This window comes from Cervus canadensis, chromosome 17 (genome assembly GCF_019320065.1).
Source record: "Cervus canadensis isolate Bull #8, Minnesota chromosome 17, ASM1932006v1, whole genome shotgun sequence".
Classification (NCBI taxonomy): domain Eukaryota; kingdom Metazoa; phylum Chordata; class Mammalia; order Artiodactyla; family Cervidae; genus Cervus; species Cervus canadensis.
Window position 1 is genome coordinate 41,124,277 of NC_057402.1, and position 25,387 is coordinate 41,149,663.

General features: G+C 47.4%; 1 protein-coding gene across 4 annotated transcripts in view; it reads right to left on the reverse strand.

Annotated features, from left to right (window-relative positions):
* Positions 1-25,387, reverse strand: part of IL16 (interleukin 16) — a 112,549-nt gene that overhangs the window by 15,230 nt on the left and 71,932 nt on the right. For all 4 annotated transcript variants that reach the window (XM_043489438.1, XM_043489437.1, XM_043489440.1 and 1 more), the window contains 7 exons: positions 22,935-23,008; positions 21,169-21,385; positions 19,109-19,226; positions 16,781-16,913; positions 10,412-10,499; positions 7,729-8,201; positions 1,347-1,497 (listed from right to left, as the gene is read on the reverse strand). In XM_043489438.1, coding sequence (XP_043345373.1) covers positions 1,347-1,497; positions 7,729-8,201; positions 10,412-10,499; positions 16,781-16,913; positions 19,109-19,226; positions 21,169-21,385; positions 22,935-23,008 — 1,254 coding nt within the window. The remainder of the gene's footprint in view (positions 1-1,346; positions 1,498-7,728; positions 8,202-10,411; positions 10,500-16,780; positions 16,914-19,108; positions 19,227-21,168; positions 21,386-22,934; positions 23,009-25,387) is intronic.

Below are 25,387 nucleotides of genomic sequence, written 5' to 3' on the forward strand. Positions count from 1 at the left end.
CTCTGCTGTAAGGCCTGTTGTAAGACTCAGCAGTCAGACACTCTATGTGAGAGCCTTATGCAAACTGGGGCAAGGGGCTCTTGCCAGTAGAGTGCTGAGACGTTCCCTGGTGTGTTCCTCAGTTGGGGTGACTGCAGGGTGGGGAGGAGCCTCTAGTAGTAGGGCCTCTGCTCCGGGTGAGATGTGCCAGGTATTTCCATTCACAGCGTTCCTGGACCTCCAAGAGCCTTCTGTGAGCTTTGCGTGTGGTTATTGTTGCTTAGTCGCTAAGTCACAATGGACTCTTTTGCAAACACCATGGACTGTAGCCCGCCAGGCTCCTATGTCCATGGGGTTCCTCAGTCAAGAATACTGGAGTGGGTGGCTATTTGCATGTAGTGCTACTCAAACAGGTTGAACAATAAATATGTAAGTGTGTAGCCTATATATTTATAATTCCGCCACTACCACTATTGGGAGCTCCCTGATGGCAGGAACTGGTCTATCTTCTTTCAGTCATTCTCCTTCACATTCATTCTCATCTCTCTTTCTCTGTGCGTCTCCCTCTTCATGTGTCCCTCTCTCCCAGTGTCTGTCTCTTCCTCTGCCTTGCTCCTTCCTGAGAAGCCAGTACAGGGACCCATGAAGGCAGCATTCAATACAAACTTACTGAATTGAATCACTTGTTGGGGTTCTATGTGATTTCCCACTTGCTGATGAGAAAACTGAGGCTCACACACACAAAAGTTGAGTTGCCCCAAATCACATTGGTGAAGGACAGAGCCAGGTTTCCCACCCTTGTCTCCCTGACGCCAAATCCCATGCTCTGTACTCAAAGCTCTAAATATTCAGCTCACATCTCAGCACTTTCAGTGGCAGCATGGGGGCACACCCCGGTCATCCCCCGCATGGGGGTGATGACCACCAGCAACCTGCTAGTCACTCATGCCTCTCTGACCCGCATTCCCAGTCTTGGAAATGCTGGAAGCAGCTTTCTAGAAGGCTGTCACCCTGGAGGCAGCGGCTGCTTGCTGTGGTTGGATAGGCGTGTCTGGGACCTTTCCCAAGGGCTCCCTTCTCCAGCTGACTCTCTGGATTGGCCCGCATTGCCCCCACATTGCCCCCGTGCATCCCCCACCCCCCCCCCTGCATCACAGCATCATTACTCCAGCCAAGAGGTTCCCACCCTGGATGGCACCCCCATGGTCCCGCTGCCCCACCGCCTCAGGGGGAACCCTGACTGCTCACCAGCCCAGGTCCAGCTGCCCAGCCATGCAGGATGCTCTAATGCTCCAGACAGTCTTCCCCTAGTGCTGGACCTTGACCCAGAAGGTCCCTCCTCCTGGCAGATGGCAATGAAGACCTACCTGGGCTGGCTGCCCTCCTCCCTGGCTGGCCCTCTGAGAGGGATGTCGTGTGTGGCCCGACTGCAGGTCCTGGGCGGCCAGCAGCGGCGTGAGGGGTTCTCCCTGCTGCGTCTTCCTGCGGAGGCGGCGGTGGCAGCAGTTCTCTGGCTTCCTGTGGTGTAAACAGGAAGTGAGACTGTGTTAAAACGGTAGCCTCCAGCTGTGAGAAAGTAAGGAGCCCTCTGATTGGGACTGGGGGGCCGACATCGAGCGGCTTTAATGAGAAGTCCAATAGCGGCCCTGCTGGTCAAGAGGGTTCCTTCCGTCATGGCACTGCCTGCATGGGTGACCAGGGAGCTGGCATCTCCTGGAGGCCCAGAGCATCCCTCTGCTTCCTGGACACACGAGCCGGCATCCAGGACAAGGGCTCATCCACTTAACACATGTGAAGATCCTGGGCCTCCTGTGACCAGGAGAAGAGGGATGGGGGTGGGGAATGGGGCTGGTACTGCTTCATGTACCACTCAGTTCAGTTCAATTCAGGCTCTCAGTAGTGTCCGACTCTTTGCGACCCCATGAATCGCAGCACGCCAGGCCTCCTTGTCCATCACCAACTCCCGGAGTTTACTCAAACCCATGTCCATCGAGTCGGTGATGCCATCCAGCCATCTCATCCTCTGTTGTCCCCTTCTCCCCCTGCCCCCAATCCCTCCCAGCATCAGGGTCTTTTCCAATGAGTCAACTTTTCGCATCAGGTGGCCAAAGTATTGGAGTTTCAGCTTCAGCATCAGTTCTTCCAATGAACACCCAGGACTGATCTCCTTCAGGATGGACTGGTTGGATCTCCTTGCAGTCCAAGGGACTCTCAAGAGTCTTCTCCAACACCACAGTTCAAAAGCATCAATTCTTCGGCACTCAGCTTTCTTTGCAGTCCAACTCTCATATCTATACATGACCACTGGAAAAACCGTAGCTTTGACTAGAGGGACCTTTGTTGTCAAAGTAATGTCTCTGCTTTTTAATATGCTATCCAGGTTGGTCATAACTTTCCTTCCAAGGAGTAAGCATCTTTTAATTTTATGGCTGCAATCACCATCTGCAGTGATTTTGGAGCCCAAAAAAATTAAGTCTGACACTGTTTCCACTATCTCCCCATCTATTTCCCATGAATTGATGGGACCAGATGCCATGATCTTAGTTTTCTGAATGTTAAGCTTTAAGCCAACTTTTTCACTCTCCTCTTTCACGTTCATCAAAAGGCTTTTTAGTTCCTCTTCACTCTCTGCCATAGGGTGGTGTCATCTGCATATCTGAGGTTACTGATATTTCTCCCGGCAATCTTGATTCCAGCTTGTGCTTCTTTCAGCCCAGCATTTCTCATGATGTACTCTGCATATAAGATAAATAAGCAGGGCGACAATATACATCCTTGACGTACTCCTTTTCCTATTTGGAACCAGTGTGTTGTTTCCTGTCCAGTTCTAACTGTTGCTTCCTGACCTGCATACAGGTTTCTCAAGAGGCAAGTCAGGTGGTCTGGTATTCCCATCTCTTTAAGAATTTTCCACAGTTTATTGTGATCCACACAGTCAAAGGCTTTGGCATAGTCAATAAAGCAGAAATAGATGTTTTTCTGGAACTCTCTTGCTTTTTCGATGATCCAGTGGATGTTGGCAATTTGATCTCTGGTTCCTCTGCCTTTTCTAAAACCAGCTTGAACATCTGGAAGTTCACGGTTCACGTATTGCTGAAGCCTGGCTTGGAGAATTTTGAGCATTACTTTACTAGCGTGTGAGATGAGTGCAATTGTGTGGTAGCTTGAGCATTCTTTGGGATTGCCTTTCTTTGGGATTGGAATGAAAACTGACCTTTTCCAGTCCTGTGGCCACTGCTGAGTTTTCCAAAATTGCTGGCATATTGAGTGCAGTACTTTCACAGCATCATCTTTCAGGATTTGAAATAACTCAACTGGAATTCCATGTACCACTACATCTGGCTAAACTCCTCCTCCTCCCAGGGGGGAAGACAATGAGGCAAAGATCTGCCCCCCAAGTCTTCACTAATTTAAGGTTAGAACCCTTGGAGGAAAACTTGTATCTGTTGCCTTCTATGTTGTGATTCATTATTCGGTTATTTATGGTCTTCCTTGATGGCTCAGTGGTTGGAAAAACAAAAAAATCCACATTCCAATGCAGGAGACCTGGGTTTGATCCCTGGGTTGGGACTATCCTCTGGAGAAGGAAATGGCTACCCACTCTAGTATTCTTGCCTAGAGAATCCCATGGGCAGAGGAGCCTAGCAGACTACAGTCCATGAGGTCACAGAGACCTGGACATGACTGAGCGACCAGAAGACAACATGCAGCTATTTAGAAAGGATGTTGCGAAGGATGACAGAAACTCTGGAACTGCGCCATATCTCCCCTCTGCTGCCCCCAGGGTAACCTAATCAGTTTAGGGCAGGACGGTTTTCCCGTTAAGCATGGATGTGGCCTCAGGCTGCTTCACAAACCAGTTCAGGGATGAGCTGGACCAAGCACCAAGTCACTCTCTAATGCTTGAGTAGAGTTTGGGTTTTCATACAGCATGAAAGACATGTTGCCAGGGCCCAGAGGCAGGGACCAGCACCAGTTCTGTCCAGAGGCAGGCAGAAAGCTTCCCAGGAGAAGTGCTTCTTGTCTGGCTCTTGAGCAAAGGGTAAGAACTTTCCAGGCAGAGAAGCCAAGGAAAAGTGTTCCAGAGAGATAAACATCCATGGTAGAAGCAAAAAGCAGAGCAGCAACCCAGAAAGAAAAGAAGGCCAATATCAAAATGGTGCTATATTATAGGGCTTCTCTGGTGTCCAGTGGTTAAGAATCCACCTGCTAATGCAGGGGACATGAGTTCGATCCCTGGTCTGGGAAGATCCCCTATGCCTCAGGGCAACTAAGCCCATGTGCCCCAACTACTGAAGCCAGAGTGCCCTAGAGCCCATGCTCTGCAACAAGAGAAGCCACTGCAATGAGAAGCCCACTCGCTGCACCTAGGTAGACCCAACAGAGCCACAAAATAAAATAAATAAATAATTTAAAGAAAGATGCTGCCAACATTTTTCTGCAGGGGAAATACTCTGCCACGCTGCAGTTGATGGTATCTCTTTTCTGCTCTTTCCAGGGTCAGGTGGAATGATGGGTTGGCTAATAGACAAGGCTGTGAGCTCCCTTCCAAAAGGAAGGAAAGAAGGAGAAACAAATGCACCATATGGGACTAAAAGAGAAACTGAAAACATTTGTGGCCTGAGATTTATATCTACTTTGTCAATAAACATTCTTTAGGAAGGATAAGTCTATACAAGTCAGAAATGTGTTCACCAAGCATTGTCCCAGCCCAGGGTTCCCTATTTAGAATTGAGTTCCACAGTAGCACTTTGGAAACACCGAGAGACCAACCAACCCAAAGGAATCACTGTGTCTCTTGAACTAGTCCTTCATAAAAGCAAGGCTTGGCTATGACATTAGAAGCTTAAAATATCAGACTGATGCCACTCATCAGCAGGAAAGAAAAAAAATGACATGAGTCTGAAACTTAACTGCACCCAGGGAACTCAGCACCCAGTCTATATCCGTGAATGGTTGACACTTTCATAGGCTGATACTCTGGGTACCAACCACAGTGGTGAAAGCAACTTTACATGTTGGAACAGACTCGGATGTGTTTTGTCTTTTCATCAACACACCTGATACTGCACCCTCTTCATGGGAGGGTTTTTTTCAATTAGCTTCTGAAGTAAGATTGATTTCACTTGAATTTTGCTGTAAATAGTTTTTCCTGGTACAGGGCTTGGTAGTGAATGATGGAGAGAGATGGGAAAGAAGACAGAGGAGATGACTTAGGGGAAAAAGTGATTTTTAACCAAAAGTGATCATTGAAGGTGATTTTCTAGAAGGGAGAGAACTGGGCCTCTGTTGAAAGAAATATCCTGAAGGTCATTTTGGTTGTGGAAGTCCCCTTGAGTTACAGTAGGTGAAAAAGACTTTGGGGTTGTCATAAAAGCTTGAGAAAGGTCATGGGACCCTGGAGAGGAAAGACAGGAGGAGGTGGAGGGTAGAGGACAGAGAGAGAAAAAGGAGAAGGAGGAGGAGCTGGAGGGAGGAAGGGAGGAAAGAATGGAGAGAGATTACATACTGGGGCCAAAGAGAAAAACACCCAGTGAGAAATCCCCAGACACGGTGGAGGGTATTTTAATAAGGATGACATGCAGCAAACAGCCCCTGTTTTTGTGGTGCTGTCGTCCCTTCTCTGCACCCCCAACACCCAGGAAAATAATATGGTGCTGGCTGTGCCTTTGTAAAAGGCTGTGGAAGGGTCTGTGGGCCACGTGGGACAAAGCAGGAGGACAGAGAACTGCAGCTGCGGAAGTGGGAAGGGTGCAGGCAGGAGCGACAGATGCTGAAGAGGCAGCCAGGGCGGCAAAGATGGGGGACTTCTACCTGCAGCAGAGTCCCTGTCTGCCTTCTTCTTCCCTAGCAGCCTTGCTTGGAGAGATTCCCTCCCCATATCTGGTCCAACCCGGCCAGAGGGCACAGGGGCATCACCAGGGCAGCCTCTGTGACTTCCACAGACCCTTTCTGGGTCTCCAGGAACAAAGTAGATAGCCTGGTTTCCCAGCTTCTCTGTTCCTAATTTGCCCTCTGGGACTCACAGGTCTTAGGCTCAAAGGAAAATGAAATGTTTGCTTAAAATGGGGGCGCACAAGGTGAGGGTGTCTGTTCTGAAACCTTAACTGGACAGAGACTAGGTATCTTCAAGATTCATAAGCTGTCTGGCTGTAAGTTCATTTCAGTAGCAGACCTCACAAGTATTCGAGGTCAAAACCCTACCATGTGTTTAAAACAATTTTTTTATACCATGTTAATAAAATATTCATTTGCTTGGAAAGAATTTTTTTAAAAAGGAGCAGCGGAACAGAGCCTCCTGGGCAACTCCACCACGAATTGCTAACGAGCCCACATCCTGCCAGCTCTCTGCAAGATGGTACTTCCTCTTCAGTAACCTGGCTTCCTCTCCCTCCTCTGCTCTCTCACTCCTCCTCAACACCTTCCTCTCTGGGGTTTCTTGCTCCTCCTGAAGCTTCCCAACCCTCATCGCAGACTGTTCGAGGGGTTTACCAGAGGCCCCAGTTCTACCTACGCTGTGAACTCTGCCAAAGAAGAAGTGAAAGACAGCGAAGCCTAAATAAAGTGATAAAGAAGGCAGTGATAAAGTGACCCACAGGCGATGTGAACTTGAGCAAGTCCCTCACCTTTCTCTTTGCATGAAAGGGACTCTTATCCCCAGATGGTTGTCAGGCTTAACTGAGACAGAGCACAGAATCTGGTTCTAAAAATGGCTCAAGATACAGCAACTGCCTGGCCATGAGCCTGCCCTCCTGTGAGGGAGGGGGATGGGGCTGCAGAGAAAGGAAACGGAGGTCTGCAGGGGTGTGAGGGACGCACTGTCACAGCAATGAACACCGATATGCCCGAGAGCCTGTAAGGCATCCGCTGGGTTGGTTCCATTGAATCCTCACCTTAGCCCATGGAGGGAGCTCTAGATTCAGCCGCAGGGACTTCCCTGGCAGTGCAATGGTTAGGACTTTGCCTTCCAATTCAGGGGGTATGGGTTCGCTTCCTGCTCAGGGGGCTAAGATCCCACAGGCCTTATGACCAAAAAAGCAATATTGTAACAAATTCAATAAAGACTTTTTAAATGGTCCACATAAAAAAAAAGAAATCCTGTGGTTTCCCTGGTGGCTCAGTGGTAAAGAATCCGCCTGCCAATGCAGGAGATTTGGGTTCGATCCTCAATCCGGGAAGATTCCACATGCTGCAGAACAACTAAGCCCATGCACCACAACTCCTGACCCTGTGCTCTAGAGCCCAGGAGGCTCAACTACTGAGCCCACATGCCCTATAGCCCATGCTGCTACTGCAATGAGAAGCTCACGCACCACAACTGGAGAGTAGACCCTGCTCACTCACAACTAGAAAAAAGCCTGTGCAGCAATGAAGAGCGAGTGCTACCAAAAATAAATAAATAAATAACTTTTAAAAACCCCAATGCTTGTAAAAATGAAATAAAACTTAAAATAAATTTTAAAAACTTCGACCCAATTAACAAATGAGGAAACTGAGGCTTAGAGACCTGTGAGAGCAGCCCTGCATTCCAGTGTGTCGTGGATGGCAATGCAGAAGTCATTCAGCAAGACGGGCTTCAACTGAGGTCTGCCAAGCTGCAGAGCTCTCTCTCTGAAGTCAGCCTTAAGCTTGAGGCCAGCCCCTTCTCTCTGATGGAGGAGAAACCCCTTCCTTGCCCCTCAGCTAACACTCTACTAACGCCCCAGTCAACCCTGCTTGGCGCAAGAGAATGCTCAAACCCTCTCTTACCTGGCCACAGGTGGGCAAGGTGTGTCCAGAAGGGCACACAGAGTCCTTTCTCTCTTCCAGACTCTTCTGAGGGTCACTGTCACTTTTAAAGTATTTTCTGGGCGGAGGCTTGGGCTTGGAGGATGTAGGCTTTCTCACCAAAATCTCAAAGGATTTCTTGAGTCTCAGTGGCGGGTGGCTGCCCTGGCTTGCAGGGAGGGGCAGGTTCTCCTGGGGGTGCCTGGATGAGGCCCCAGGAGACACCCCTGGTTCCCGCCCCAGTTCTCCTGGGGGTGCACTGACTTCCAGGTCGGAGGGTGGCTGCTCCCCGCTGCTGCTGGGACTGCCCCCAGGGGATCCTGACATGTAGCTGCTGTCGCTGCTGGAACGGATCATGACCTTCTGCGCCCGGCGATGCGGGGGTGCAGAGTTCTTGTCCCGCTCCTTCTCCAAGGTGGGCCGCCCATGCCAGCTGCTCTCCAGCCTTTTGACACCTGCATTGGAAGCACAAATAAACTCCATTCCTGGTCTGGCTCAGGACTGCTACCAGGGGTATGCTGCTTACCCAGGCTGTCTGCTTCTCCCCAGAGGTCACTTTGGAGTGAAGCTCAGAAGTCTCGGGTCTGGTGTCCAGCACCAGTGACATCAGGCTGGGAAAATCATTAAACTTTCTGAGTCTCCAGGTATAGAGACGGAGATGCATCCCCAAGGTTGCCCTTCAAGGAAGGGCTTGATGTCCTGGCTGTCAGCCCCTTCAGGGACCACCTCACCCAAGAAGAGGCAGCCTACCTCCAATGCCTGATGGAGATGGGGCTAGAAAGACCCAGCCAATTCTGCACACAGGACACCTCCAATGGGCCATGTGAGCTCCATGGCTTGGCAGAAGTGGTCTGGTAGGGGCAGTCTGGTATCATCTCTGCTCAACTGGCCCCTCTGCTCAGCCCTGCGACCGCCCCCCCCCCGCCCTTGCTCCCATAGGTGTGAAGCCTCCAGATGCTTCTGAATCAACATTCTGACCATGCCCCATTTCAAAGCCTGCTGGCCTTTGGGGGAACCCAAACTTCCACCCTCCGTTTCCTATCTATAAAATGGAGATCCTCATTTCAGGGTCACTGGACATTTTGAGGTTCAAAATCAAAGAGAGAAAATGTCTGTGAAGGTGCTTTGAGCTTTGTACCAAGAGGTCAGGGCTTTCATGGTGGCTCAGTGGTTAAAAAAAAAAAAAAACCCACCTGCCAATGCAGGAGACTCAGGTTCAACCCTGGGTTGGGAAGATTCCCCTGGAGGAGGAAATGGCAATTCACTCCACTATTCCTGCCTGGGAAATCCCATGGGCAGAGGAGATTTGTGGGCTGTAGTCCTTGGAGTCGCAGAGAGTTGGACATAGTGACTGAACAACAATAATCAAGAGGCTACCTTTCTTTCCAAAAATGAGGATGAAGCAAGGCCAGAAAACCACTGCACCTTAGGCAGACTCTCCTCTTCCTTTTCTTCCTATGCAGCCCTTCCTCCTGGTTCTGAGCCCCGCTCTGAAACTTCCTCATATTCTGAGCACTAGGGCCAACCACACACCCTCCAATGACCCTTCTTTGTCTCTAGTAGTAAAAGATGCCCCTTGCCTAGCATCACAGATCAGAGGAGTGGGAGCAGACGGAGGCCCAGGCTCTCGCTCAAATGTCAGCACATTCTGCAAGTCCAGGAGCAACAGGGGAGCCCCACAGGTGAGCATCTCAGACCTCAGTACAGAACCAAGGCCGACCAAGCTCATAATTCAAATCGTCTTTAGAGAAAAAGCTTCTTTTTTGCTTTTTCCTGATCATAAAATAAAAATGCATCTTTGTTTAAAGTCAGCTGCAAAAAGGAAGAAATGAAAGCAAAAATTCACCCTCAGTCTATCAGAGGTAACCGCTGTCAAACTTTTTTTCTCTGTCCTCCTCCCTTGAGCATAGACGCATGTTGACTGTGTGGAAATGGGAGAACACCACTGAAATAAAATTCTGGGTCCTGTCCTTTTGTCTGGATACTTTCCAGACTGTGCAACATCCTTGTGAATATCAGTGCTAAAGTCTGCACATTATTCTATGATATGGACATTCCACAAAGACCTGGCCAATGCCCACCAGCTGTACATTGGAGTTGGCCAGCCTGGTGCCCACCCCAGATCATCTGTGCACTCTGTGGCTGATCTGGGGTAAGGGAGCCTCTCAGGGCCCCACATTTTTCTAAAAATATGCATAAAAGTCATATGGGAAGATTCAGGGAAATAGTGTATTAAATAGCATGCCTAACATGATTAGAACTCAATACATGTCAGAAACTCTATTAATAGATATTACTCTTTCTAAGGAACCTATTATCATGGGCTAGTGGTTGAAGTCTCAAATGCTTATAGGGACAGAGGTGAGACAGGCAACCTGGTAAAATAAGATAACAGGGAATGGTGAGGACTGTAAAGAACTAGAGAAAGTTTGTGGATTTAAAACAATTCAAATTCAGACGATTTTAAACTCTTGTGCCTCCGAAACAAAGTAAAATGGGACCCCAATTTAGCTGGTGGACTGCTAGTTTTCAATCCTTGTCTATGAACCAGGCTCATCTGTGATGACTACTACGTGTTCCTGGGGTAGAGAGTAAGTTAGTGGCTAGACTCAAAGCTTTCTAAGGAGACAAAGATGCTGCAAATGCAAATTCACTGTCTCCTTACCTTCTAGACTCCACTGGTGCCGCTCCTTTCCAAACTTAACGTTCTCCACAGCCTGGGCCACAGCTTCTTTGAGCTGCTGTTCAGAGACCTGGAAAATATACATCACCTCCTCAAGCAAATAGTGGGAACTTCTGCATCAGGTTCTGAGTCCTGTACCAGTTCCCTAGCCGGGTCCCTGGGTTTTGCTGTCTTTTATTCACACCCACTCCACAAAGAGTTGACATCCCCAGAAACACCCTGGGCATCAGTGGTTCCCTAATTTGGACAAAGTCCAAACTCAGTCAATAAAGGGATTCTCAAGGTGGCCCCTCTGAACTTCCCAACTTTCTTTCCACTACTTGGTGCCAAACTAGGCAGAGTAACCATTTGTGAGTTTACCTCTGGGGAGTTCTTCCACATTTAACGCTGCCATGACAGCATCATTGCCTTCATTACCAACAACAAGGATGTCATAACTGTAACTGTGAGGCTGCGCCATGACAGGCAGCCTAGATTAAGAGTAGGCCTGGTTTTCCAGGGTAACATGATTATCAGGCCACCTGGAGCCAGCCAATCAATATGCGCCCAGTAAGGAAAAGGGAACCTATCAGGGGAAAGCTGAAAAGCCCGCTAATGCCCAAGTTTGAAAAAAGCCCGCGAAGGTTTGAGCCAATAAGATTACTTTGCAAACATGTAACCAATCCGCTTAAGCCAGCTACCAACTGCTTATGCACACCTTATAAATTGGGTAGCAGCTCGGGCTCAGCGCTTTCTGACCCTGCACCACTGCGTTGGTTGCGGCAGTAAGCCCTGACTCGAGCCAGCAATAAACTTCCCTTTTTTGCGAGTTGCATTGTCTTGGAAGCCTTCTCTCTTCCCGCTCGGGGATTTGGACATCGGGCATAACATAACCATAGCCATCTTATTGTCACAAATAATTAATCACCTTCGAGTAATAGTTAAAAGTATGAGTTCTGGAGCAAACAGACTCATGTGCAAGTCCCAGTCCCCTCATTTTGTAACCACACACTCACACAAGGAACTTAAGCTTCTAACCCTCAATATTTTCCGTGCAAAACAGTGACAATAATAGAACCTACTTCACAGTAAAATCAGAGGGTTTTTAAAAAGAACTTTTTGGACACCAAAAGCACAAGAAACAAAAGAAAAAAAAAAAAGCAGATAAATTGGACAATCTCAATATGAAAATATTCTGCATATCAAAGAACTATGATATAAATTGGACAGAAAATATAGATACAATTGGATGACAAAAAAGAAAAAGATAGATAAAAAGAAAGAAAAAGAGACAAATCGGATAACATCAAAATGAAAATGTTCCATGTATCAATCAACAAAGGGCAAAATCAGCAGAGTGAAATGGGACTCACAGAATGGGAGAAGGCTTAGGCAAATCAGATTCCTACAACTCAACAGCAAGAACAATCAAACCATACAAGTAAAAATGGGCAAAGGATTTGAATAGATATTTTCCAAAGAAGACAGACAAATGGCCAATAAGCATGTGGAAAGATGTTCAACATCAGTAATCATTAAGGAAATGCAGATCAAAACCAAGAGAGAACTTCCCTGGTGGTCTAGTGGTTAGGACTTCCCCTTCCAAAGCAGGGGGTAGAGGTGCTAAGATCCCACATGTTTCAAGGCCAAAAACCAAAACAAAAAACAGTATTGTAACAATAGGAAGCAGTATTGTAACAAATTCAGTAAAGATTTTAAAAATGGTCCATATAAAAAAAATCTTAAAAAAACCTCAAAAACACAACAAGATATCACTTCACACCCATGAGGATGGCTAGGTGGTCCAGTGGTTCGGAATCAGCCTGCCAATTCAGGGAACACAGGTTCAACCCCTGGTCTAGGATGGTCCCAATTGCCTCATGGCAACTAAGCCCATGGGCCACAACTGCTGAAGCCCGCATACCTTAGAGCCCATCCTCTGCAATAAGAGAACCCTGTGCACTACAACTAGAGAGAAGCCCTTGAACAGCAACAAAGACCCAGTGCAGCCAAAACTAAAAATCAAGTCATTAAAATAAATAAATAAACAAAAAGTGACAAGTGTTGATAAGGATATGGAGAAATTGAAGCACTTGTGCGTTGCTGGTGTGAATGTAAAATGAGACAGCCAAGATGGAAAACAGATGGCAGTTTCTCAAAAAATTAAAAACAGAATTACCATATGATCCAGCAGTTCTACTTCTGTATATTACCCACATAGAATGGAAAGCAGGGACTCGAATAGGTATTTGCACACCCAGGTTCCTAGCAACAGGATTTACAATAGCCAAAAGGTGGGAGCCACCCAAGTGTCCATCAACAAATGAAGGGATGTGCAAAATATGGCCTCTATATACAATGGAATCTTATTCAGCCTTAAAAAGGAAGGAAACGCTGACACAGTCCATAGCACAGGTGAGCCTAATGGACACCACGCTAAGTGAAAGAGCCCAGTCACCTATGGCGCCACTTAGATGATGTATGCAGAGTTGTCAAAATCAGAGAGCAAACAGTGGGAGCTCTGGGACATGGTGGGAGACAGAAAGTAAGTAGAAGAGTCATCTCCAGAGGTGGGTATGAGGGCTGTTTAAGGGGTAGAGAGCATCACTTTGGCAAAATGAAGAGTCCTGGGAATGGCTGATGGTTATGGCTGCAAAACAAATGTGAATGTCCATCACACCACTGGACTCCATGCTTCAAAATGGCTAAGACTGGGGACTTCCCTGGTGGACCAGTGGCTAAGACTCTGTGTTCCCACTGCAGGGTTCCATCCCTCATCAGGGAACTAGATTCCACCCACAACTAAGAGTCTGCATGCCGAAACAAAGATAGAAGATCCCAAGTGTTGCAATTAAGACCCAGTGCAGCCAAATAATACATAAATATTTCCTCCAGTGTGCTTACTGTCAGTGCTCACTACAGAGCAGGGCTGCATTTGAACCCTGCCACACAGGCCTGTGTGGATCTTACCCACCATCCCCTTCTCTGTCCTACTTCTGCTGGGAGTTCAGAAATCCACTAATTAATAACATAGGCTATCATGGGGTTAAATCCTAGCCTCTCCACTTTGTAGCTCCACCATTGGGCAAGTGCCTTTTCCCTTCTAAGCCTCAGTTTTCTCATCTGTGAGATGGAGGGGAAAATCATACCTGCTTCAGAGTTGGACAACAACTAAATGCCATTGTGTATGTCAGGTCTTTGGCAAACCTACCTGGAACACATTGAGTGAAGTAAAGACTGATGGTGATTATCACCAGGGTCCCCAAAGTCATCACACCCATGCCCATGGCTGCACTTCCCAAGTTGTGCTCCCACCTGCATCTCACTTGCCAGCCACTCAGTTCAGTTCAGTTCAGTTCAGTCGCTCAAGTCATGTCTGACTCTGTGACCCCATGGACTGCAGCACTCCAGTCTTCTATGTTCATCACCAACTCTCGGAGCTTGCTCAAACTCATGTCCATTGAGTTGGTCATGCCATCCAACTATCTCATCCTCTGTCATCCCCTTCTCCTCCTGCCCTCAATCATTCCCAGCACCAGGGTCTTTTCCAATGAGTCAGTTCGCATCAGATGGCCAAACTATTGGAGCTTCAGCTTCAATATCAGTCCTTCTAATGAATATTCAGGACTGATTTCCTTTAGGATTGACTGATTTTATCTCCTTGCAGTCCAAGGGACTCTCAAGAGTCTTCTCCAGCACCACAGTTCAAAAGCATCAATTCTTTAGCACTCAGCTTTCTTTATAGTCCAACTCTCACATCCACACATGACTACTGGAAAAACCATAGTTTTGACTAGATGGACCTTTGTCAGCAAAGTAATGTCTCTGCTTTTTAACATGCTGTCTAGGTTGGTCATAGCTTTTCCTCCAAGGAGCAAGCGTCTTTTAATTTCATGGCTACAGTCACTATCTGCAATGACTTTGGAGCCCAAGAAAATAAAGTCTCTCACTGTTTTCATTGTTTCCCCATCTATGTGCCATGAAGAGATGAGACTGGATGCCATGATCTTCATTTTTTGAATGTTGAGTTTTAAGCCAACTTTTTCACTCTCTCCTTTTACTTTTATCAAGAGGCTCTTTAGTTCTTCTTCTCTTTCTGCCATAAGGGTGGTAATCATCTGCATATCTAAGGTTATTGATATTTCTCCCAGCAATACTGATTGCAGCTTGTGCTTCATCCAACCTGGCATTTCTCATGATGTACTCTGCATAGACGTTAAGTAAGCAGGGTGACAATATACAGCCTTGACGTACTCCTTTCCCAGTTTGGAACAAGTGTGTTGTTCCAAATCTGGTTCTAACTGTTTCTTCCTGACCTGCATACAGATTTCTCAGGAGGCAGGTAAGGTGGTCTGTAAGGTAAGGTGGCAGGTAAGGTGTATTCCCACCTCTTTAAGAATTTTCCACAGTGTGTTGTTATCCACACAGTTAAAGACTTTGTCGTAGTCAATAAAGCAGAAGTAGATGTTTTTCTGGAATTCTCTTGCCTTTTTGGTGATCCAGTGGATGTTGGCAATTTGATCTCTGGTTCCTCTGCCTTTTCTAAAGCCAACCATTATCAGTCTTAAAGCTAACTGCCTGCTAGCCTGTCTAACTAAATACCCTACAGTGCCTCCATCTTACCGGTCCCCAAATGAGATCATTCTTGTTGAGTTCTGCCCCAAGGTCACAGGTGTTAGGCCTCCTCAGAAGTGGAGCCCAGAATCAAGGTCACCTCTGAAGCTGACTGAGCCCCTTTGGCTTTGCCAAAAGCCTCATGATCATCACTAACAAGCTTCCTGACTCCCAATTAGGCAAAGATGCCCACTCCAGTAAACAGCCTATGGTGCCCCAACCAATCACCTACCGTCCAGCAGGAATTTTCTTTGTCTTGAGGCTACAAAAATTGACTATTAACCCACAGAAACTGTAGGCTTCTCCTGGTCTGCCAGGTCTGCCTGGAGGTTGGCCTGCTGTGCTCCCATTGCCCACATTATCTCTGCTCTTTGTTCTTAAAACACTCACTCCCCTCTGAACTGCTCTGTGTCTGGAAATTCTTTTCCAACTCGAGCTTGGACTGCCTCAACAATTCTCTTTCCTCCCAAGTACACTCCCTTCTCCAGTTCTCTGTTCTGGCTGTGGTGTTGCCATCGCTCCGTCTTCCAATCTAAAAACACTCCAGTCCTCCTAGGCTCCCCTCTCTCTTATCCCAAACCTAATCAGCCAACAGATCTCTTTTTTTCCCCCAACATCTGGGAATTGAAGATGGTTTTTAAAATCCTTGTTGCTGGTCTATTTCATTTATTTATTTGTTTATTTTTTGGCCATGCCACAAGGCATGTGGGATCTTAGTTCCCCGACCAGGGATCAAAACTGTAGCCCCTGCATTGAAAGTGCAGAGCCTTAACCACTGGACTGCCAGGGAAGTCCCCAGCCAGCAGATTTTGTTGATTCTTTCCATGTTGCCTCCTGCTGCCCCTTCTGTTATATTCTCCTCCCACATCTGCTGTTTAATTCAGGCCCCATCATCTGTTTCCTTCCTCTGAAAAACTCCAACTCCACCTACTCCATCCTGTCCTCTGCAAAGCAATCAAAGGGTAAGAAGAAAAATCTGAACATGTTACAGCTAGAGCTTCAGACTCCCCTAGCTCATCACCACCCACAGAATGCAAACACCTTAGCGTGCTGTGGAAAGCCCTTGGCATGTGACCCCAATGCCTCACCAAACTCCATTCTCAACCCTCTGCTCCCGTCTCTGCACCCCAGTCCTGAAAACCTACCCCTCCCTCCTTCCACGGCAGGTGACTTCACAACTCTGCAACTTACCGCTGTGTCCCTGCTGCCTGGAATGACCTTGCACAAAGCCTTTGCCTGGAGAAAACTAACTTCTGTACATCTTGCTTTTATCTAGCCTTCCTTTCTGTATCCCTGTGTTCTTATAGTACCGACCATGCAATTTTGCAATATTGCAATCATTGCAATATTGCAATGATTTCTCTGCCAGTCTCGTGGGAATGTAAGGATCTGGAGGGCAGGACTGTGTGCTATGAGCTCACTCACTCTCCCTGTGTGCCCAGCACCCAGCTCCAGAGTCACATAGTGGGGACCTGCTGGATTCATGGACGAGTGAATCTCTTCTACCTGTTAACAGGAACTCTGGGTCTATGTTTTCCAGCCCTCGGGCCTGTAAATCAGCTACAAGAACCTCCCTGAGCTAATGCCAAGTGCCTCGGTGTCTAGGAGCTTGCATAGGACTTCTGCTGCAGAAACTTGTTAGTACAGATGTTTGGTTCAAACTCAGTTAACAATGTCTGCACGTTCATCCACTTCTTGTTCCCATGGGAGTCCTGCGGGAGTGGGCCTGGGAGGGAGAGGATGCTCAGGGGGAGTCACCTGTGGGTCCGGATGGCGGCTAACCATGATGGGGATGGGACCCGGGTTACAGTGACTCAGGATGGCATAGACTTCGTTGAGTGTCATGCAGTGAACGGGGGAGTCGTTGATCTCCACCAGCTCATCGCCGCATCTGCAAAAGGCAGCAACAGGGAGCTGTCAGGCAGCTCATTCACAGGGCATGTGCACGACTGAGTCCCCAAGGTCCCACTCCTTCCTAGGCTACGTGATGAGACCCCAAATTCACTGACCAAAGCAGCTCATCACACACCCACTTCATGCATGACCACAAAATGGGAGACGGTGCATCCCAGAGTGGGGCAACATTCACCACAGTTTGTAACTTTTTTCTGCCCTTGTCCATATAACTTAAACTCAAATGAGATGAAGTGTGTAGTTTAACCAGTGTAATGGATTAACCAATTAACCACAGGTGAACTGATCATGTCCTCTGTTGGGCCTTCTGTGTTCCCATACGCAGAATGTGTAAGGGAATGAACGAATGGGATGTGCTAAAAGGTAGAGAAGAAATCACTGGTTGAGGTTCTTACAAAAAGAAATAAATTGGGAAGGCAATGGAGTTCATTCTTATAAGGCAGGAAATGGGTGGGGGGGTGATGAGGTAGAAAAAAATAAGGCTGCTTCGATAAACAGGGAATTTGTACAAACCAATTCCCTTGCTTCACACATGGGGAGAATGAGGCAGAGAGGGTGAAATTATCTCCTCAATAAGACCTCACTTAAGGACTAAAAACTTTTTCTGTTAAGTGCCACATAGTAAATATTTTAGGCTTTGGAGACCATACCATCTCTATCGCAACTCTGCAACTCTGATATCATAGCATAAAAAAAACAGCCTTAGAGAATATGTAAATGAATGAGCACGGCTTTGTTCCAATAAAACTTTATTTAAAAAAAAAAACAGATGGTGGGCCCTCATTTGCCATCCTCTGCCCTAGCTGGTTATCAGCAGAGTTGGGACTGAAATTTAGGTCTCCTGACACTGATTTCATGGTTCCTGCTGCTGTGATCGGCTGCTTCTTTCTTCTACATTGCTAATGCAGAGTTGGTCCCCCTTTCCCGTTCTTGCTAAGAAAGCACACATTTTCATTGCTGTAAAAGACCATCGCCAGATAGCACCTGATGCCAAGGAAAGTGAAAGTTTCCAAAGCAATCCCTACTCAGCTCAAGTCTAAGAAGGAAGACTGTCTCAAGAGATTTGGACTAAAACCATCACTCTGACTGAGCCACGCTGTCTCAGATGACAGCACAGCAGCTCAGCCAATCAGCCATCACCCTCCTGCCTAGGATAGCAGCAAACCCATCATTAATTCAAGCCTGTACATACTATAGTGATAGGAAGACCTTTAAAATATGGCCAAACCCTGCTGATTTAGCAAAACCCAAACTCAGTAGAGAAGGTATACATGAAGATATATTATCTGGGATACATATAAATATATAGCATATATTGCTGTTGTTTAGTAGCTAAGTCATGTCCGACTCTTTGTGACCCCATGGACTGTAGCCCACCAGGTTCCTCTGTCCATGAGATTTCCCAGGCAAGAAAACTGGAGTGGGTTGCCATTTCCTTCCCCAGAGGATCTTCCTGACCCAGGAACTGAACTTGACCCAGGAATCTCCTGCGTGGCAGGCAGATTCTTTACTACTGAGCTACCAGCATATATCATATGCTCGATGAGAGAAGATAAACCATATATGAATGTGGAACTGAGTATTCTAACAAGTTAAACTGGAATAAAATGTTATTACTAGACTCAGATAACTTGTTGAAAATAAAATTTAGATTTTTACTTCTCTTAGAAGTTATTTGTAAAAAGACATACATAAAATGCCGAAAAATCTTTTGTTTGTGCTACCAAGAAATGGAGTTAATCCTACTGATTTACTCAGTAAGCTTTTTTTTCCACATAGACTACACAGGCAAACCTCCTTGAACCTCCTGTTTATGTCACTATACAATCAACATCAGTTACATCTGAATTAAAGTGTGTTCACTTCATGTTTTCTGTTTCTGGCCATTATTCTCTGAAACAATATTTCTTACATGATGATGTGTGTACAAATTCCCCAGGATCTCCTAAAAATGCTGGTTTCAATTCAGTGAGTCAGGGAGGGCCCTGGAATTCTGCATGTCCAAGGGATTCCCAAGGGATGTCAATGCCCCTGGTCCAGGAACCACACTTTGAGGATCAAGGCTCTGAGCTATCACTGGACAATTTTAAAGATCTCATCTTCCGATCAATCTCCTGACACACTAAGGAATTCCTTCCCTAAGATCTTTTCCAAAACATAATCGGGACATACCGCAGTCGACCATCCAGGTGTGCCACGGATCCTGGAGACAGTGTGTGAACGAAGATGCCGGAAATGCACTGGAAATAGGGGATGCTGCACAGTCCGATGCCCAGCCCGACACCAGCCTCTGGAAGACAGAACAGGGTGGAGGCTGGGGCTTGTGACTGCACTAGACCAGGTGTGTGCTGGTCTGTCAGGGGCCCAAACTTGTCCTGGGTTAGCTGGTGTCTCCTATTGATCAATGCATTCACTACGTGCATAGTCACAGAGCATCACTGTGAACAGGCACTGCTCAGGGGTCAGAAACTAGTGACTAAGGCAGATGAGGATGCTGAGATCAAATAGGGAAAGAGAAGGAAGGAAGACATGGAGGGAGAAGGAAAAATGAGAAAAGGAAAGGAGGAAGGGACAGACGGAGGGAGGGAAGGAAGGAGGAAAGAGGGAAGATGGGAGGCAGGGAAGAAGGAAGGAGAGCAGGCCAGGTTGCAGAACCAACAAGGAGGCCAGCCAGTATGGCTGGAACATGGCTCATCATGGAGAAAGTGCTCAGAAGTCCCTCAAGGATTTCCAATTGCAATTAGCAGAGAATCAATCAAGGAGATCAAACCAGTCAATTCTAAAGGAAATCAATCCTGAATATTCACTGAAGGACTGATGCTGAAGCTGAAGCTTCAAATACTTTGGCCACCTGATGCAAAGAGCCAACTCACTGGAAAAGACCCTGATGCTGGGAAGCATTGAGGGCAGGAGGAGAAGACAGTGACAGAGGATGAGATGGTTGGATGCCATCACCAACTCAATGGACATGAATTTGAACAAACTCTGGGAGATAGTGAAGGACAGGAAAACCTGGTGTACTGCAGTCCATGGTGTCACAAAGAGTCAAACACAACTGAGCAACTGAACAACAACAACAAAACTACAAAGGCCTGCAGGTTCTTTCTCTCTGTCCCCACCAAGGGCTCCAAAACCACTTCTCACCCTGCCCACCTTGCTGCAGCCACACTGGCCTTCCCTCTCTCCCAACAATCTGGGCCGGCCACCTCCTCTTCACCCTCCAGGTCTCAGCCTGGCTGCACTCTGGCCGGGAGGGGCTGCTGAGCCCGTTGCTGTCAGCATCCACCCCGAGTGGTGAAGGGACTGGATGTTGATCTTCAAATGTCTGGGTGTGAGAGCATCTCAATTCTCTGTTGCAAGTAAGAAAAAGATCCCAGAGAGGGCAAGTGACCTATCCAAGGTCCCAGCAGATTAGCCATAGAGCTGTAACTCCTGGTCGTGTGTGTGTGTATGCATGAGAGAGAGACCTGCGTTTGCTTCATTCTGTTTTATTTTAACCACTGCACCAGAACACACTGACTGAATTGACTGAATCTGGATGCGTGTCCTGGGTTTCTGTTAACAAACAGAGCCCTAGACCCTGGGGCTAAACAATAATCATAAAATATTGGAAAATCATAAACAGAGACACAGACATCAAGGACAATCGTATGGGTACCAAGGGGGAAAGGGAGGTGGGATGAACTGGGAGACTGGGATTGACATATATACATTACTATGTATAAAATAGCTAACTAATGAGAACCTACTGTAGAGCACAGAAACTCTACTCATTGCTCTCTGGTGATTTAAGTGGGAAGGAAATCCAAAAAAGAGGGATATATGTATATGCACAGCTGATTCACTTTCCTGTACAGCAGAAACTAACACGATATTGTAAATCAACCGTGTGTGTGCTCAGTCGCTTGGCTGTCTCCGACCCTTGCAACCCCATGGACTGTAGATGGGATTTCCCAGGCAAGAACACTGAAGTGGGTTGATATTGCCTTCTCCAGGGGATCTTCCTGGCCCAGGGACCAAACCCACGTCTACTGCATTGGCAGGTGGATTCTTCACCATCTGAGCCACCTGGGAAGCCATAAGGCAACTATACGCCAATAACAAAAATCTGTTTAAGGACAACAGCCTGGCCTGATTCCCCCTAGGAAAATCTGGGAGACAGCTCAGAAGTGGGGGGTCCAGTCAGAGGGTGGAGGAGGACAGTGAGGCCCCAGGAGGCAGCGCCTGCCTACCTTTCTTCAGCGACACCTCCACCAGGATCCTGTCATTGGGCTTGGTGCTGCTGGCGGGAGCCCCGGGGCTCTCCAGGACGAAGGGGCCGCAGTCCTTGGTGATGCAGGTGCTGGAGCTCAGGGAACGGCACAGTGGGGGTGACAGGTGGCTGCCCAGGGAGTGGGGGGCCGTCAGGCGGGTCCTGACCGTGAGGGTGAGCAGCCCCTTTTTGGCTTGCTGAAATAGAGAGGGTCACAGCTTCCAGCAGCAGCTCAGGGCAAGGCCGACATTTTATTTATTACTATTTTTTTGTGAATAACAGTAGTGGAAGAACATGTTTTTGAAGAACATGTAGCAGAGAGTGTGTGTGTGTGTGTGTGTGTGTGTGATATGGAAACCTATATATACATATGCAGTTGTTTAGTTGTTCATGTTTAGTTGTTCAGTCATCTCTGATTCCTGTTTAGTTGTTCAGTCACGTCTGACTCTTTGGGACCCCACGGACTATAGCCTGTCAGGCTCCTCTATTCATGGGATTCTCCAGGCAAGAATACTGGAGTGGGTTGCCATTCCCTTCTCTAGGGGGTCTTCCTGACTCAGGGATCAAACCTGTTTCTCCTACGTTGACAGGGGGATTTATTTTACACCATTGAACTACCAGGGAAGCCCATGTATACATATACATGATATATATTTGTATGTCTGAATATGGATATGACATCTTATATACCACATATATTCCCAGGTGAAAGTGAAAGTTGCTCAGTTGTGTCTCTTTGCGATCCCATAGACTATACAGTCCATGGAATTCTTCAGGCCAGAATACTGGAGTGGGTAGCCGTTCCCTTCTCCAGTGGATCTTCCTGACCCAGGAATCAAACTGGGGTCTCCTGCATTGCAGGTGGATTCTTTACCAGATGAACTATACGGAAGCCCATTCCCAGGTGGCTCAGTAGTGAAGAATCCTCCTACCAATGCAGAAGATGCAAGAGACACAGGTTCAATCCCTGGGTCCGGACAATCCCCTGGAGAAGGAATTGGCAACCTACTCCAATATTCTTGCCTGGGAAATGCCATGGACAGAGGAGCCTGGCAGGCTGCAGTCCATGGGGTCACAAAGAACTGGACACAACTGAACACGTGTGTGCAAATACCACATATATACATATATATGCCAAAAAGATAGTCTTGAACTACCTAGTCAGAGACTCAGAAAATACCTTTCAGTGACTGTCTTCAAAACTTAAAGCAGATTGTAACAGAAATACACAGAACGTTTTGCTGCTGCTGCTGCTGCTAAGTCACTTCAGTCGTGTCTGACTCTGTGTGACCCCATCCCTGGGATTCTCCAGGCAAGAACACTGGAGTGGCTTGCCATTTCCTTCTCCAATGCATAAAAGTGAAAAGTGAAAGTGAAGTCGCTCAGTCATGTCTGACTCTTCGTGACCCCATGGACTGCAGCCTACCAGGCTCCTCCATCCATGGGATTTTCCAGGCAAGAGTACTGGAGTGGGGTGCCATTGCCTTCTCCGCAGAACGTTCTGAAACAGTGTTATAAACCTTAGATAGTTGATGTGGCCTCTGACAACAGTCCTGACCACACTGTGATTTCCTGAGTAAGGCCTCTTTTGGGCACTGTGCCAAGATTGGTGTCAGTGGGGTGCCCCATGCAAAGGAGTCCACAGTTCAAATGTGTAGGTTTGAAGTAAGGAGGGTGATGTTGGGAGCTCGGTTCCTTTGTCTGGAGGCCCCAGCGTTTGGCCAGAGAGGGACAACAAACGGTCACCTTGAATTTCTGTAAAGCGTCCTGATGTGTCAGTCCAGCCATCGATTCCCCATTGAGTTCCAGAATTTCATCACCTGTTGGGAGAGGGAGGAGGGAGGAATTGTAGCTGAGAAGAGTGTGGCCCCCCAGGGGGCGTTACCCCCACCTTAAACTCTAGTGCCCTCCCCCACCCTCTGTCCAGCTCTCTGTGTGATGCACAAACCACCACAGAGCACATTACTCACCCAGCTCTCTCCCACTGAGAGGCGGGCAGGGCAGCAGGGCTGGGCCTTCTCTGGCCCCTCTTATGGTCCAGGGTGGGATCCAGGGTCCTTAGCCAAGGCCTGGCCCAGTCGGCTCCCTGTCCACCTCCTGGCTTCACCTCTTCCCCTCCAGCTTCAGCCCCTCATGCCGCCCTCTCCCCTGGACCACTTGCTGAAACATCATACACCTGCCTTTCCACTGTCATCTGTGAAGCTCTGTGCTTGTTTCCATGGATCTTCTCAACTACAACATGTGTCTCCTACATTTTCCAGCTACCATCTCTTTATTTTTTGTTGCACTGGGTCTTTGTTGTGGTCCACAAGCTTTCTTTAGTTACCATGAGTGGGCTTAGTTGCCCTGCGGCATGTGGGATCTTAGTTCCCCAATCAGGGATCGAACCCGTGTCCCCTGCATTAGAAGGTAGATTCTTAACCACTGAACCACCAGGGAAGTCCCAGCTACTGCCTCTTAACCTCTCAGTCTCTTCCGATTTTGTGCTCTTGGGGCACCTGGCACCTCCCACTCTCAGAGCTCTCATCATCCCAGTGGTCACTGATAGCCCGAGAGTCCCTCCCTGAAGATGGAGCTTTGTAACAGCAGATGCTGTTCCCCGAGGGCCAGTTCTGGGTGAGGCCTCCCTAGTACTCACTAAATGTGGGTTGGATGTGATGTTTCCAGAATGCCATGAAGATCATGTCTTACAGAAGAGGAAAGTGAGCTCAGAGAAGTCTGAAGTTCATATGGTAACAAGAATTAGGACTGGGGGCTTTTTACTCCAAGTCCTGTCTCCACAACACTAACACACCTAAGAGAAGAATTTTTTCTGTATCCAGAAATCCATTTTTATGTGCACAGAAAATCACTTTCTCCCATTCATTCAATCTATTCAATACACCAACAGACAGCACTGTCTCTGTTTTGTTTTTTTTGTTTTGTTTTTGTTTGACCACACTGCAAGGCATGTGGGATTTTAGTTCCCCAACCAGGGATTGAACCTGTGCCCTCTACTGTGGAAGCACAGAGTCTTAACCACTGGACCCCGAGGGAAGTCCTCTGCTTTTGTATTTTTAACATGACTTTCTGGCCTGATTGCTGTTGCTGAATCTGCAGTCACTTAATTATGGGTCCATTATATGTCTATTTCTGCTTTATTGACTATGCCAAAGACTTTGTGTGGATCACAATAAACTGTGGAAAATTCTGAAAGAGATGGGAATACCAGACCACCTGACTTGCCTCTTGAGAAACCTGTATGCAGGTCAGGAAGCAACAGTTAGAACTGGACAGGAAACAACACACTGGTTCCAAATAGGAAAAGGAGTACGTCAAGGCTGTATATTGTCGCCCTGCTTATTTATCTTATATGCAGAGTACATCATGAGAAACGCTGGGCTGGAAGAAGCACAAGCTGGAATCAGGATTGCCGGGAGAAATATCAATAACCTCAGATGTGCAGATGACACCACCCTTATGGCAGAAAGTGAAGAGGAACTAAAAAGCCTCTTGATGAAAGTGAAAGAGGAGAGTGAAAAAGTTGGCTTAAGGCTCAACATTCAGAAAACTAAGATCATGGCATCTGGTCCCATCAATTCATGGGAAATAGATGGGGAAACAGTGGAAACAGTGGCTGACTTTATTTTTTGGGGCTCCAAAATCACTGTAGATGGTGACTGCAGCCATGAAATTAAAAGACGCTTACTCCTTGGAAGGAAAGTTATGACCAACCTAGATAGCATATTAAAAAGCAGAGACATTACTTTGCCAACAAGGTCCTTCTGGTCAAGGCTATGGTTTTTCCAGTGGTCATGTATCGATGTGAGAGTTGGACTGTGAAGAAAGCTGAGCACTGAAGAATTGATGCTTTTGAACTGTGGTGTTGGAGAAGACTCTTGAGAGTCCCTTGGACTGCAAGGAGATCCAACCAGTCCATCCTAAAGGAGATCAGTCCTGGGTGTTCATTGGAAGGACTGATGCTGAAGCTGAAACTCCAATACTTAGGCCACCTCATGCGAAGAGTTGACTCATTGGAAAAGACCCTGATGCTGGGAGGGATTGGGGGCAGGAGGAGAAGGGGATGACAGAGGATGAGATGGTTGGATGGCATCACTGACTCAATGGACACGGGTTTGAGTAAACTCCAGGAGTTGGTGATGGACAGGGAGGCCTGGCATGCTGCAATTCATGGGGTTGCAAAGAGTCAGACACGAATG